General features: G+C 36.6%; 2 protein-coding genes across 5 annotated transcripts; one reads left to right on the plus strand and one right to left on the minus strand.

Annotated features, from left to right (window-relative positions):
- Nucleotides 1-49: 49 nt before the first annotated feature.
- LOC18031729 (protein GFS12) lies at nucleotides 50-7,981 on the minus strand. Of its 4 annotated transcripts, XM_006419204.2 has the most exons (16): nucleotides 7,710-7,980; nucleotides 7,530-7,621; nucleotides 5,022-7,148; nucleotides 4,520-4,847; nucleotides 4,217-4,432; nucleotides 4,002-4,074; nucleotides 3,703-3,908; nucleotides 3,548-3,610; nucleotides 2,762-2,970; nucleotides 2,505-2,616; nucleotides 1,864-2,385; nucleotides 1,427-1,737; nucleotides 1,093-1,336; nucleotides 944-1,017; nucleotides 720-855; nucleotides 50-444 (listed from the first exon to the last, which is right to left on the minus strand). In XM_006419204.2, the coding sequence occupies exons 1-16, from the start codon at nucleotides 7,881-7,883 to the stop codon at nucleotides 295-297; spliced, it is 5,037 nt and encodes a 1,678-aa protein (XP_006419267.1). In that variant the 5' UTR covers nucleotides 7,884-7,980; the 3' UTR covers nucleotides 50-294. The 4 variants fall into 4 exon arrangements, with proteins under 4 accessions (XP_006419267.1, XP_024034597.1, XP_024034602.1 ...); XM_024178829.1 differs by lacking the exon at nucleotides 7,530-7,621 and having other exon boundaries at nucleotides 7,710-7,841; XM_024178834.1 differs by lacking the exons at nucleotides 50-444; nucleotides 720-855; nucleotides 944-1,017 and having other exon boundaries at nucleotides 1,231-1,336; nucleotides 1,561-1,737; nucleotides 7,710-7,981.
- Nucleotides 7,982-10,951: 2,970 nt separating this feature from the next.
- On the plus strand, nucleotides 10,952-14,176 carry LOC18031379 (signal recognition particle 19 kDa protein). The gene is made up of 4 exons (XM_006419206.2): nucleotides 10,952-11,064; nucleotides 11,200-11,391; nucleotides 11,481-11,580; nucleotides 13,828-14,176. The coding sequence occupies exons 2-4, from the start codon at nucleotides 11,215-11,217 to the stop codon at nucleotides 13,959-13,961; spliced, it is 411 nt and encodes a 136-aa protein (XP_006419269.1). The 5' UTR covers nucleotides 10,952-11,064; nucleotides 11,200-11,214; the 3' UTR covers nucleotides 13,962-14,176.
- The last annotated feature ends 559 nt before the right edge of the window (nucleotides 14,177-14,735 follow it).

Below are 14,735 nucleotides of genomic sequence, written 5' to 3' on the forward strand. Positions count from 1 at the left end.
AAAAGTAATACAGCACTTCCGGAGTAAGCACCAAGATGTTACAAGAAAATGAAGAAACAAAGACAGAAATTCTCTCCCTCATAATTTTCTAGAGGAATTTAAGCTGCTATAATGTACAAAACGCGGCACTGACTGCACAAGTTTCAGCATATACAAGAACCATATACATGAACAATGAAAAGCCCCTTGAGCTTACATACAAGTTAAATTGAACAAAATTAAACCTTTGGAACCCAAAAAACAAAAGTATCTTTGCCCCTCTTTTTTTGAAGTATTTGCACAACCAAGGCATTTCTAACAACATAGTCTTAGATAACCATCTTCTGTTCCAACTAGAAACAATCGCGAGAAGGGTAGAATACTTATGCTTGACAATACCGACAAGTTTTTCGCCCCATTATCCGCCATATATAACTTTTGAGGTACAAGCCGATGCTGCCCATCCTGCAATACAGTATTTACACAGTTGCTGAGGAAAAAATTGTTTAAAAAGAAAAATTAAGTAGCAACATTGCAAATATAGAGAGATTAGATCGTGCATCAATGTTTGTACATTTACCTTAGATGCAAATTTTGTGTTTAATAATAGACACAATTTGTAGAAAAATAAAAGATTTCCTACCAGCCGTGCCCCCATATTCGAAACAACATTCATGGCTTTCGTGATGCAGGTTAATTAGCAAAACAAGCATGGAAGAAGCATAATTTTGAATACTTACTTCATCGGCAGATTTGGATAAAGAAGAAAGTCCAATCTTGTTGTTGGAGATAGAAATCACATCCTGCCCCCAGACAGAGAAGCCAGATATCCCATTTGTGTGACCTTTGAAAACAGTTGGTTGTGACGGCCAATTCCTGTCAGGAAAATAAACCAATTGAAGGAATAAGATGGAATGGTACATAACAGAAGAACACAAATCTTCAAGAAAACTTTCTGCATTACCTTCTCAAGTCCCAAATTCGCAAAGTCTTGTCAAGGGAACTGGAAACAAGCAAATGGTCCTCTGGTGCAGCCAACTAGAAACATAAAAGGAAAATGAAACTCCAATTCAGAAAATAAAACATATTTTATCTCTTTGAAATTATGCATACCTTTGTCACATATCCATCATGAGCCCTCCAAGAAGCAATAACATTTCCACTCCTCACATCAAATAGCCTACATTGGCCAGAACTTAATCCAGCTGCAATCCACGATGGCGAGGCAACAGCTCCACCTGCTTGCATTTTTTCTGACCCACATGAGCATATGGCAGAGACAAGAGACGGGAAACCCAATTCAGTAGGTTCACCCCTCCACAAATGAAGCTTTTGACCCTGGTTAATATCGATGAACCTTTTCACATGAAGAAAAAAGAAAAGGCCAAATGAGATTCACTATTAAGACATTCCTTATTTGAGTTATTTCTATCACAGTAGCACAAACCTGAGAGAACCATTTCCAATGCCAACAACAAGCCTCTCAACACATTCTATATGATGCAGACAAGTGTACAAGTTTCCATCGAATGCAGTCGACAATATTCCACTAGATAAGGCGTTAGAGTTCAGCATACCGACCTGGTCATTATTAATTTTTGAAATAGAAGATGAAGGACTTCCACCATGCAAAGAATCCATGGATTGTTCGGCAAATATTGATAAAAGTTTCCCTGTTTGGCTATTCCAAACATGTAAAGTTCCATCACAAGATGCTATCCTTCCACTAGATGATAGGACGCAAATGTCGTTTACAACCTTCACAAAAAACAAAAGGCATATTCGAAACTATTTTTCCAGAAAGCAATTAATCTCTTATGCATGTGCAATCACTAAAGACTTGTACAGAGAGTTCAAATTTCCTAACAATAGGGAAAAACCAACCTCTTCATGGCCATAATAGCCAGATACGCAATTTATTCTTGTCAGTTCCCACTTCTGTACAGTTCCTTTGAATCCTGGACCGATGCCAGCAGTGAAAACCGTACACTCATCTTGACCAACTGCCACAGATCTTAATGCTCCATGATGTGCACGTATTGAGGATAAAATAGATGCTTTTATCTTCCATGGAGATTCATCTTTCAGACCCCCTACCCGTCCAAGAAAGTCCGGCCCATCCCAAATTGCAGCTGGAGTAGGGAACCAAAACCAGGGCTCACACTTCATTAGGTTAGAAGTTGCTTCTTGTCTTTCAACCGAACTCTTATGATAATCATAAACCCGTCTTTGAGGGATCAAGTTTTTGGAACTTCTACTTCCTTGTGATTGTGGAATCGACCACCCAACCCCATTAAGCAACAGTTTGGCAGGATTGCACTGAGAGGTTGAGCCTTTATTCAGAAGCGGTCTTTTAGCACTGATGTTCTCTTCACTAATGCGAGATGATTCTCCAGTATATTCCCACTGAATCATAATAGACTAAAAAATATGAGACACAAAAATGTCCACACATGCCAGTACACAGCGCTTAAGTATCCAATGCAAAGAACCCATAATACTCCTGTAAGACGAAGCCCACATACCTTCCAATTATGATATCGTAGAAGAAACTGCTCAAGAAGTAACCAGGTAGCACAACACTGACGAAGTTTCTCTATCCCAAGAAGAGATGCAAAAGAAGGATAAAGAAGCAACCTACAAACATCCAAACAAAATAAACATAAACTAAAGGCTTGCAAGAATTACTGATGACTTCCAGTCAAGAATTCATGTGGAATAAATTAAAGCTTTGCTAAATTGGGCTTCTAAGCAAATATCATGAACTTTGGCTAGCACCCACACAAGATCCATTCGGCTTTCGATTTGAGACTCCCCATCAACTTTTGGTTTGGGAACCTTCAAGCTTCCGCCAAGAGAACCAGATTCATCACTACATTCCTGTGAGAAAGCAAGCTCGTCAAACAGTTCTTTAAGGTGTGGAAGAACATGCAATGCTGTCAAGTCCGGTCCAATCCGCTGACAAATTGCCATGAGAGTCGAAGCAGCAACCTAGATATGGAGGCGTATTAGATTAGTGGAACTCTAGAACTGCTTTGCTGGTATGTGAAAAGGCAGAAAATGATGATTAAGACAATAACTTATTGAACATCATGTAACATAAAATGTGGATAATCAACTGAATCAAATTTTACAAAAAGATTTTAATAAATTAAAGGTTTTCCAATTTATACACACACAGAGGAATTCACAGAGATCAAGGCATATTACAGTACATGCGCAAGCTGAGTAGCAGGTGTATGTTTCATGTAGCCTCACGCAGAGCGCAAGTGTTTGATGCCTCATAAAGAAGTATTAACTCAACTTGCATTAAGTCTGAGTTAGTAAAACAGTTCACACCAATCATATGATGTAAAATGCCTTTTATTTCTTCCTCATATGAAGCATTATTCCACCAAAAAGAAAAAGGGGTTTAGGACATAAGCGGTTAATCCTTTTGCAGTAGCATTTAAACGAGAAGAGAAAACTCCATGTTATAACAGAAAAAAGAAGAAAAATGCTACAAAAATTTCAAAACCGAAGCAGACTAAGTGCTTTGCAAATAAATGAACATAGAAATTTGAAAAACCTGAAGAACTGTAATTTCCAAATTTGTGTGCATGAGAACCATAACATGCAGGCAGCTTCGATCCTGTAGAATCAAAGGAGAGAGACTATTAACTATTTAACATATCCAAGTTTGTCACAAAGTGAAATAAAATGGAATATAATCTAAAGTCATACTTCTATGAGCTCCTTTACAACCACCTCCCTAGGTAAGAATGCAACTAGACCATCTAATGTCATTAGACAATCAATAAGAGATAATGCACTCCAGCTCTGCACTGGCTCAGGTTTATTCGTATTTGACACATCAATGCTGGAACGAGCAACATGTTTTAGTAATGGCAGCATCTGTCTGACAATAAACGTCTCCCCTAAAAGACCACCTGCAAAGTCAAAGAACCATAGTACCTTAGAAGATGAACATGAAATTTTCACAAAGGACATCAGTCCCATAAAACCCAATGAACTGGAAATACCAATTCTAACCAGCACATCTATTCCATCGGGACAGATTCCTCTCCCAAAGCATTGAATTAGAGGGAGGATTGTCTGCATTGAGAATCAAAGGTCAGTGTATCATAAACAGAAGAAAAATTCCAGATGTATGCATATGCAGAAGTACAGAATAAACTGCATAATCTAATGGCCGTCTGTTAACGTATGAAACCAAGAACCTAGAAAATAGTTTAACCTGATGAACGGTTATCGGTACACCAAGCTCTTCACTAGAGCCAATGAGTAGCACGGAAGCAGCAGAAGCTGAACTCTTATGAGGAGCAGCATACAAATTTGATATGACCAGTGGATGTACCATTTCCAGATATGCTTGCTTACCAATCCTGTTCCATATCTCTCGCACAAATGAATCTTGAAGAAGAGAAACCTTCAAATGTGAATAACCTGTTGTCTGAAATATGGTGACTTGATGAGTAGGAATTCAAAATAAACGTCCCATAGCAACAAGAGACGTGAAAGAATACAGTTCATAACTAGCCTGTAAAATCTTCTGGATAGCAGGCAAAATCATTGTCCTCACAGCTTTTGGTGACAAACATTTTATGAATTCTTTTAGTAGCACGTAAGCGCATTCGGCTTCGGCATCTGATAAAGGAGTTGCTACAAGTGGTAAACAGTAAGGGGCACACCTTTCAGCAGCAAAAGATCCCATAGCTTTCAGAGCTCCTAGTTTAGCAAAATTTGCAGCATATTGAAGGCGAGATCCATGTCTTGCAATAAGCTGAAGTGGGGCAACAAAAAGGTACGATGACTTGACTGTTGAAGGAAAATATGGCGATTCTAGAAGACTTTTGGCTGATGGCCGCCTGATTAATTTGTTTAAAGGAAATAAATTAAAGTTCTAAAATATAATTAAACAAATCATGCATACCAGATGGAAAAAATAAAGGCATAATGCAATAGTAAATTGAAGCATAATTGCAAAGAATCTAATCTCATGAAAAAATAAAATAAAAAATAAAAGAGAGACATAGAGAGACCTTGTCCAGTCCTTTGTGATGCATGCTTCAACAAGTATTCTTGTGTGAGAAGGAAGTTCCTCCATCACTCCAGGTAAGTCACCATTTTCCAAGTATACGGCCAATGAGATCGAATCAAAAAGAGGCCTGCGCAAATGAAGTTCTGCCAAGAGACAACCAATAGAAAATATATCCTTTGAACAATCTTTAGAGAAGGTCTTTGAATAAGATGATTTCTGCCTCCAGAGTAGTAACTCCTGATATTCCATGGAACCTTCGTCCTCCACTTCTAAATGCTCCAGAAGATATTCCAAATCAATATCAGACAGCACATGACGACTACCATTTTCAAATGGATTGGAAATAGTTCCTACAAAACTCTCACTTGAAAATTCTTTTGTTGGAGATATGTGCATACCAAAGCTTTCTTGATGGTTATAATACCGGGGACTCAAATGTCTAGCATGATCAGAAAAAGCTAATGCTTCTTCTAGTTCCTGTAAATAGGCAGCTTCTGGGAGGAGAGAACTCACATTATCCACTTCGTTGTTGTTCTGGGACCTAACAAATTTACACTTCCTTGACCCTTTTTCCCAGGTAGCTGTTTGTCGTACAGGATGCGGTTGAGTAAAAAGTTGGAGACGTCCAACCGACTTTGGCTTTGTCGGCTCTGACGAAGGCAGCATAACATTCTTCGCATCAATGGCCGCCTGCCCCGACATTTTGTACCCAAAAGTGATATCAATCCAATGATGAATTCTACTCGAGACGCGATCACTTTCCAAAGCATCCCGATGCAATTTTATAAATTCCTCAGGACTACCAGCCCATGGAGGTACAGCCAAGTCAGTCATACCAGAGTGTTGAGAATAAAAAATTTGGGGATCACAGTAAAATTCTGGAATGCACTCATCAGGGGTCCACTGGTAAAGTCTTTGCATGGTAGAAGGATACTCATTAGGTTCATAAACGGAACGCACGGCTGTGCGCAAAACACTCAGAGGTAGCCTCCTAGCTTTATAACTGCAAACAGCCAGTTCAGAGAGACATTCATCAGACACATGATGTGGAATTTCAGATGATGAATAGGTGAAGTCCAACTGCTCATCTCCTTTTGCCAGCCGCCATTTGCTCTTGCTCAAATCCCTCGATCCTGAATCAAAATTCTCATCAGGTTTTGTACTAAAATCTATTACCCATGGCATTACCATATGAAATGTGTAGTCACCCCACCTTCTTCCAGCTAACTTATTCAAGAAGAGTAGATACTCGAAATTACTCAGCTCTCCTCGCCACCATCTATTAAACTGAGAATGCCAGTCCATAGATTGGGAAAGCTTCAAATCAGCATAAAGTCCTTGAGAAGAGCAACCCTCTATGCAGCAGCCTATCATTGGGGAGGTAGGGATAGTGCACCAGTCAGCTATTGAATTGAATCCTACTAAAGGCTTATCACAGATGTACAGCCAAGACCAGCATGAATCAGTCAACAATACATTGGATGGGCATACACTCCTATGGGCAATGCCTAGACTATGCAAGTAAGCTATGGCAGAGAGTAGCTGATACATTAGAAACCTTACATGCCACTCAGACTTTAATGCATTGGGGCTGAATTGAAGAATGTTTTCCAAGGTATATGGAGTTTTAGGAATAACTGAAGTAATTAAACCAGATGTTTTAAGCAACCCAAGAACAGGAGCAATGTTTGGATGCCTCAGGCAACCAGGGACACTACTCTCATCAAAGGAAGGTACCCCAATTAGACGTAGAAAATTTTTACTCTCTTGCCCGGAAGCTTTCCCTTCAATTAGAAAATTGAGTGAACCCAATACACGGTCTTCAAGACACCCAGACAAGAAATTAGAAGCAAGCTCTTCGAAGATAGAGTAAGAACAAATGCCAATAAAAGCAATTGGGAACAATGCAGTCATTATTCTTGAGCAAGAGAACCTCCCAGAATGATTACAGATCCAAGTTCCATATTCTATCCTGTCTTCGGACTTCTCTCCACCACCATTCGCCAAACACCGAGATTCATCCCGTAAAGAATCCGTTGAAGTAGCTTGTTCACTAATACTTCCAACAATATCATTTTCCTCGACTTGACTATCACTTCCTCCATTATTGTCCACAACATACTCATCACTGCCAACCCAAAGATAAAATTTCAACAATCATATATCATTTCTGCATGCTGATAACCGACATCTGTACGATGAATACTAATTAACATTGCCATATTAGTTTTCTCAATATAATGTGCAGTTAACGAATATCCAACTAACTCGATCTGAGGTCTGAGCTCAATCATTCATACAAACTGACGTTACATGATATGATTATAGAATTGGAAACAAAATTATTAAAACGTCACTACCAGTTTTTCTGCTCTCATCTATTAACATTTCACTTTAACTTTTTCTTACTTTCACTCCTCTAATCATATCATGCCATGTTGCCATGTCAGTTTAGTTCATATTCCACTAATAAGTTTGCACAGGTAAGTAGTACATGTACTACTCTTACACGTATTTGGTGAGGCAATCGTTTTCAAGACTACGACAATAAACCAAAATGAACTGAGAAGCCAACAAGTTCTCGCTACTAGAATTGTTCATCTGCAGAAATCACACGATGTCAATCAAAACTGCAAAACAGAATAAACAAATCAAAGTTCAATTCATATACAGAAAGAGTAAACGAAACCTGAACAACCGCGGAAGAGGCAAATGGAAGAGGAGAATTGGATATGCCATAAGAGAAAATTAATTGATCGGAGAAATCAGATTTTATGCGACGGTGAAGACACTCGAAGCAGAAATGTAACTGCTGCTGTTGTTTAAAATGATGATGATGATGATTTTCTTCTTCGTCTTCCATTGTTTGATTGTGCAGATTCAGATTCCCCTCATTTTTTTATTATGCAATTTCGGAATGTTTGAGAATTTTGAGCTGAGCTAATTAAGCTGGAAGTTGAATGTACGTCTATGATGACGCATCTCGGAGTAGAGTGGAAGGAACACCAAACGGCATCGTTTGTATCTTTGGGCTGATTGAATGAATTAACATGAGGGGCTATTGGGCTGGAAATTCATTGATGAGGCCCAGTACCCTTGGATCAGTTCGTATGCAATGCCCTGAAATTGTTACATAGATCACCCAACCACATTATTGACATTGCACTTTTTGTGGTGTGTTTGCATTTTTCTAATTTTAAAAGCATATTAAGAGATTGTTTGTTAAATGTCTAAAGTCTAAAATTTTATTAATTTCAGATCTTTTTTAAAATTTACTTGTTTGTTTTTTGGAACTTATGTCTGATTTGCAGACATTTACATTTGAATAGAAAAAGTAAACTTTTGTGACTTTTATCTGAATAGAAAAATATCTAAATGACAAAATAAATATTATATTCCAAAAATATCTCTGTAAAATAACTTATTTCCTAAATTATAAAATGTAATCCTTTTTTTTTGTTTTAATTGACAAGGACATAAATGTCAAACAACCAAGTTTAAGATTTTTTTTATTGTAAAAACAAACAAGATGCCATTTATATTCAGATATTAAAAAAAAACAAACAAACACTACATAAGTAAAGCATTCAGTAAATATTTATTTTATTCAGGGAACAAAGTTGCTAATCACCTACGCATATGTTTAAAAACTAATAAGTTTATCTAAATTTGTACATTATAAGTTTTGGTATCTCAATCACAAGCATATTACAAAGTGAAATTCTCAGAACATTTGTATTTTTCAGAAATCAAATTTAGTTATTCGAATTAGTTATAAGATATGTGCAATTTGTATAGTGTTAACCACAACAAATTACAGTAAGTAAAGAACGAAAACAGCAACTGGAAATATCGAAAGAAATAACAGAAAGCAACAGAAGAGAGATGAAACAGAAACAGAGAAATGAAATGGGAACCGAGGCCTGCACAAGACAGTTTCCTTAAAACAGATTTACCACCTCCTGCTGAGTGCTTAAGGTCTGCTGGTATCTGTTTCCCAGGATACAACGGGTACGAACTTCCAGGTGAAGCAAATTTCGGTGAACCATAACAGCGAACTCGATCAGAAAAATAAACGAAGAAGGAAGGAAGAAAAATAATAAGTGTTGTTGGTGCTGATTTCCGAAGAGGAAGTGCCTTTTTATAGCCATGTGAGGATGTAACAGTAGCTCTGTATTGAATTTCTGAATTCAATTTATGTTATTAATTTGCTGTAATAGCCATTGAATTTAAACAATTCAATTACAGTAGGTAAAGAACGAAAACAACAACTGGAAATATCGAAAGAAATAACAGAAAGCAACAGAAGAGAGATGAAACGGAAACAGAGAAATGAAATGGGAACCGAGGCCTGCACAAGACAGTTTCCTTAAAACAGATTTACCACCTCCTGCTGAGTGCTTAAGGTCTGCTGGTATCTGCTTCCCAGGATACAACGGGTACAAACTTCCAAGTGAAGCAAATTCCGGCGAACCACAACAGTGAACTCGATCAGAAAAATAAACGAAGAAGGAAGGAAGAAAAATAATAAGTGGTGTTGGTGTTGATTTCCGAAGAGGAAGTGCCTTTTTATAGCCATGTGAGGATGTAACAGTAGCTCTGTATTGAATTTCTGAATTCAATTTATGTTATTAATTTGCTGTAACAGCCATTGAATTTAAACAATTCAATTCAAAAATTGAATTACATAACAGCAAGAAATAATTGTAATTGTTTGAATTTAAAAAAACGTGTGAAACTGTTACACAAAAAATTAAAAACATGCCTAGCTTACATGGATGATTTTGGGTTGACATTCGTGTACGCAGGACGCGCGGGCGCACACGAGTTCAACCAAATCGGTCTTGGATTTGCACCCCCCCTGCGGACACGTGTGTGCAGAGAGCCTCTATCCTTATAATTCTTACTCATGCATTGTTAAGTGTTTAAATTTAAACACTAATTCCCAGGCTTTTTTTTTCCATATAGGATAAGCTTCATTTCCTTTCAAATTTCCAACTTCAAGGGTGAACTTTGAGAGACAATTTCTCATTCACCCAAGCACCATTTTGAGAAAATAAAATTATACTTTTGAAATATGAACGGAGTAGAATCCAAATATCATAATATTTTCCACTTTCGTTAAGTAGGACCCACTCAAAATGTGCTATCAAAATAGCATGTTATGCTATTTTTTCAACATATAGTACACGATGAATGATTAACTATGGCTTTTGAATCGTCGTGTCAAAAAATTTTGTATTATGATTATAGATTAGTATCTTAACAAGCAAGTAATTTGTGAGTTTTAAGTTTAATTCTCAACATTTTATTCAACAAAGACAAGTAATTTATGGTATAGGCATTCTGATTCATGAGAATGTTCTGCCCTTGTTGAATTAACACGTAACAACAAACTATGATAGTCACAAAAAGGTCAGGTAATTATTTTAAACGCATGTAGAAATTGAATTTATTTGATCAATATTCATGAATTTTTTTTAGAAAAGGCTACAATACATTTGCTAATAAAATAGAGAAACCATTTTTCAATGGAAAAAGCTATGACAATAAAAAGGGTTATCTCAAAACACTGTTGTTGGATGAGTTTCCACATATATAATTTTTATGAAAGAAATGAAATTTATTATTATTAATCAATGTTACAAAAATTTTATAATTACATACTCACCATAATTTATTCCATTAATTTCTAAAGCATCCGGGGCTGATAAATATTTTAAGATTATGACAATACCACCTTAAAAAGCAAAATGAAATAAACACGTCATATTCGAGCCTTAAATCTAATTCAATTTCAAGCCCAAAACGTAAATTTTCTAATCAGCCAGCGGGCCTCAATTAACTAAAACGCTGTCGTATGAATCCTAAAATAATTAAATAAAATGGAAACACTCTCAGTGTGTAATAATATAAACAAGTTCAATTTTTATCGTTTTTAGATGAGTGTTTAATTTTTTTTGACAAAATATAAAAGTACAACATAAATTAACGCCTGTTTCGTTCCTACTGAAGAACAGCAAAGGATCAAGGGTTTATATCAGGTCAGTTCACTCAATGATCTGCTTTGATCTGTTATGTTACGGCAATTGTCGTTTGTCAATTCCAAGTTCTTTTATCGATGAAATGCAAAATTGCAATGAAATTGGATTTTCGATTCAATTTCTTAATTTTTGTAGATTTGGATAGGAGAGATGGATGCGCAAACAGCTCGTATAAAGAAGTGGGTAATATTGTATCCCGTTTACATAAATTCAAAGAAAACTATTGCTGAAGGAAGGCGTATAAGCGCCAGCAAAGCATGTGAAAACCCCACTTGTATCGAAATTGCTGATTGTTGTCAGTATTTGAAAATCCCTCACGCCATTGAGGTTCATTAACTAGTGTCCGTTTTCTTTATTTTCATTTATTTATTTATTGTGTATGTTGTGAGTCCGGTGATGGGTTTTTGTTATTGCAGATTGATAAGGCCTATCCACGGGATTTTATGCAAAGAGGTAGAGTGAGGGTGATGCTGAAAAGGGAAGACGGGACTTTTGTCAATCCAGCCATTTCTTCGAGTAAGTATAGCCTCATCTAGTTGTTGTTTCGGCTGCTTCTATTGCTCGTATTGTGGTTCAATAATTTGCTGCTGTAATTTTGTCTTTGCTTATTTTGTTCTTTGAATATAGTTTTGCATAATGTGAAAAATTGTTACATGAGAGTAGTTAAGGTACTGTCGAAGATGGTAAGCTGGTTTTTGGTTAATTGCTGTAAGTAGTTGTGAAGGTTGTGTTGGTGTTTAGTAATAGGAGCTGGCTTAGTAAAGGGCTAATGACGTGATGATGAGAGCAGTTGACCGTGATTGTTATGATAAACATTTGGAGGTTTCTGAAGAGGTGTCATCCATGTAAGTCAAATTCCACCATCCATGAATGTGTTGACCATATTTCTACCGTATGATCATACCAAATTGAGCTCAACTGGGCTTCTAGGCAAGCAACTTTAGTGGCCTTTTCGAGATGGTTTCGTTTTGCGGGAAAATATTGGCTTGTTTGATAGCCTTTTGAACTGAATTCTATGTGGAACTTTCCACCTTAGCTCCCTGGATTGCTTGTTGGACCATGGGTGTCTGTATGTTAACATATTTAATGACTGGAGTTTGTAGACAGGAGATCGATTTAGTTTTAGTTCCAGTTGGGCACCTTTTGTGTTCCTTGCATTGGAAATCGATCATAATCTTTGTTTTGCTAGGAGTGTGCATCCTGATTCTGTGTCTTTAACTGCTTTGCCTCTATTGAGAGAAAATCTCCATGGTTGGTTTTGTTCTATGCATGACATTTAGTTGAAATGGATTCATTAATATATTGCTAGTAGCCTGGTTTCTTTCCCTCTTTTCTGGCACTGGTGATCTATATAAAACATCCAAGCAGTGATGTCTGTCAGCTTGTGTGCATCTGTTTGCTTTCTTATGTTACCGTCTGGTTGTTGTGTATGGATCTTTTGGCAATTGCATCTGTTATTTCCTTAAAGCTTTATTGTAGGTGTTTATCCACCTTATATCATGTACTTACAAGCACCGTGAGCCAAAAATTAATTTAATTGGTCTGCTAATGTGCTGCTGCTGTTAGTTACTAGTTCTGATTTCTTTCCTTTTATTAATCTGTCCCTGGCATCTCTGTAATCTGTCCTTCTTTTCACAGTTTTAACAAATCAAAAAAAAGCACTTGGGCTTACTGAGTACCCTCATAAACTTCTTAAAAAACTTTAAATTGAGATACCGATGCTTTTCCATTTGTGTTGTATATTTCACTTTTTAGAGCACATATTGCTAAGATCAGTAATTCAGAAGCCAATTTTCTGCTTGATGTCTATTAGGACAATTAATATGATCATTATTGCTCTCTGGCCCCCTTCTTTCCTTCTAACACCTCATCAATCGCAAGTCTAGATGTGGATGATATCACAAATGGCAGAGTTAGTTGCAAGGAGAATGAGCCGTTGATATGGGGTGGTTCCTTTATGAGTTTGACATACCAAGCTCCATCCATGTCTTTTGTTTGAGCATTTTGTAGGGACCTCTTAAGTAACAACTGCCAATGACTATTTAATAAGAAATAAAGAAAATAATATTAATAAGAACAATAATTACAAAATGTGAACAATGAGTCCACAAAGAAAGAATTCCCCAAAAGATCTCTAAAAGATCTACAGAGTTGAGAGCTAATCATGACAATATAAGTATATGATCTAAAAGACTATGAAAGCTTTACAACAAAACATAACAAAGAACAAAGAATTAAGCCAACACCCCTTCCCAGTTTAGATGAAGAAGAAGAAAGAAGAATCTTGAAATTCCTTAGTCTTTTAGATCATATAAGAATTAAGCCAACACCCCTTCCCAGTTTAGATGAAGAAGAAGAAAGAAGAATCTTGAAATTCCTTAGTGACGGAGCCCAAAGAGAAGCTAATAATCACACTTTTTCCACTAAAAGATGATATCTTCTTCTGGATCTTCAAAAGTCCTTCAATTTCTTTGAATCCAAATTACCCAAAAAGTGGCCATAACTGAACATTTTCACAGCACTCTTCCTAATGACTTCATCCATTAAGAGAAAAAAAAAATGAAGATGGATTGGTGATTGCCATAGGTTGGACTGGCTTGCTGGCTTATTTTAGACTGAATGGATGTGACTTAATTTGTATCATGTTTGTACTTTTTGCCGTGTTGTACTTTGGGAAAATAGCTGATGCTTTGGTTTTCTCTAGCCTGAATGAATGTGTCTTATTTCTTCACGTGGATGATTTTCAATGTGATTATTTGGCAGGGAAACAGCTGATGCTTCATGTTGCAGAATTGGTACCAAGACATCCTAATAGGACTAAGAAGCAAGAGCTTGCATCCACGTCTTCAAATGCTGGTCCCTCCAAATCCGGGAAAAGTGGAAAAAAGAAGAGATAGATTTAGCATTCCATATGTATTGAATCCAAAGTTATTGTTCTCGTGGCCCAATTCCCCCAAACTTTCCCTTTCTTCAGTTGTAACATTCTTGTTGGTTGGTTTACCTTAGTTGTTTTCAGAAGAGTTCATTTCAGCCGACAACTTTTAACTTTGGAAACCTTTAAAATACTCTTTGGATTCTTCATTATCAGTTTACATGTAATCCATTTAGTGTATGTTTGGTCGGAAGAAAGAGGAGGAGAAGAGAAGAATGGAAGAAGAGAGGTGGAGAGAAAATGAGGGAAAAAGAGGGTCAATCTCAATTACATTTTTTGGCTTGACATGAAATCATCTTTTCTTCCCTTATTTCTATTTCTCTTTTCTCCTTCACTGTTCTCTCTTTTCCTATCATTCCTTAAAACTAAACATGTCATTAAGGTTTTTATTGGCAATTACGATGTTGATAATACTTCTTTTTCTTGCTCGGATTTGAACTTGATCACTAATCTTATGTGAAATTTGAATCAGTTCTATGATCAAGTGATGCTTTTAGAAGTTTTTTTTGTTTTTTTACATGTAAACAGGGGAGAAGGACTAGGACAACCATCCTGTTAGCTTCTTCGTTATTTTAGGCTATAGGTTATCTTATACTTTATACATATATGCAAATTTTGTAGATCGAGAGCGAGATATTTACTCTAATATTCCATAAATATTTGGAGAAATGCATTTGCCGATCCATAATTGTAAATAATTGGTTTTTCTTGTGCGTGCAATATTATATTAGATTTCTGT

Source organism: Citrus clementina, unplaced genomic scaffold (genome assembly GCF_000493195.1).
Source record: "Citrus clementina cultivar Clemenules unplaced genomic scaffold, Citrus_clementina_v1.0 scaffold_9, whole genome shotgun sequence".
NCBI lineage: Eukaryota > Viridiplantae > Streptophyta > Magnoliopsida > Sapindales > Rutaceae > Citrus > Citrus x clementina.

Excerpts from the sequence above, each read along its gene's own strand:
- LOC18031379 (XM_006419206.2), top strand. The coding sequence starts at position 11,215 with ATGGATGCGCAAACAGCTCGTATAAAGAAGTGGGTAATATTGTATCCC. Across the intron at positions 11,392-11,480 it reads AAATCCCTCACGCCATTGAG|ATTGATAAGGCCTATCCACG; the intron begins GTTCATTAACTA and ends TTGTTATTGCAG. Across the intron at positions 11,581-13,827 it reads CAATCCAGCCATTTCTTCGA|GGAAACAGCTGATGCTTCAT; the intron begins GTAAGTATAGCC and ends ATTATTTGGCAG.
- LOC18031729 (XM_006419204.2), bottom strand. The coding sequence starts at position 7,883 with ATGGAAGACGAAGAAGAAAATCATCATCATCATCATTTTAAACAACAG. Across the intron at positions 4,433-4,519 it reads CTATCCAGAAGATTTTACAG|ACAACAGGTTATTCACATTT; the intron begins GCTAGTTATGAA and ends ACCATATTTCAG. Across the intron at positions 3,909-4,001 it reads AGATGTGCTGGTTAGAATTG|GTGGTCTTTTAGGGGAGACG; the intron begins GTATTTCCAGTT and ends TTGACTTTGCAG.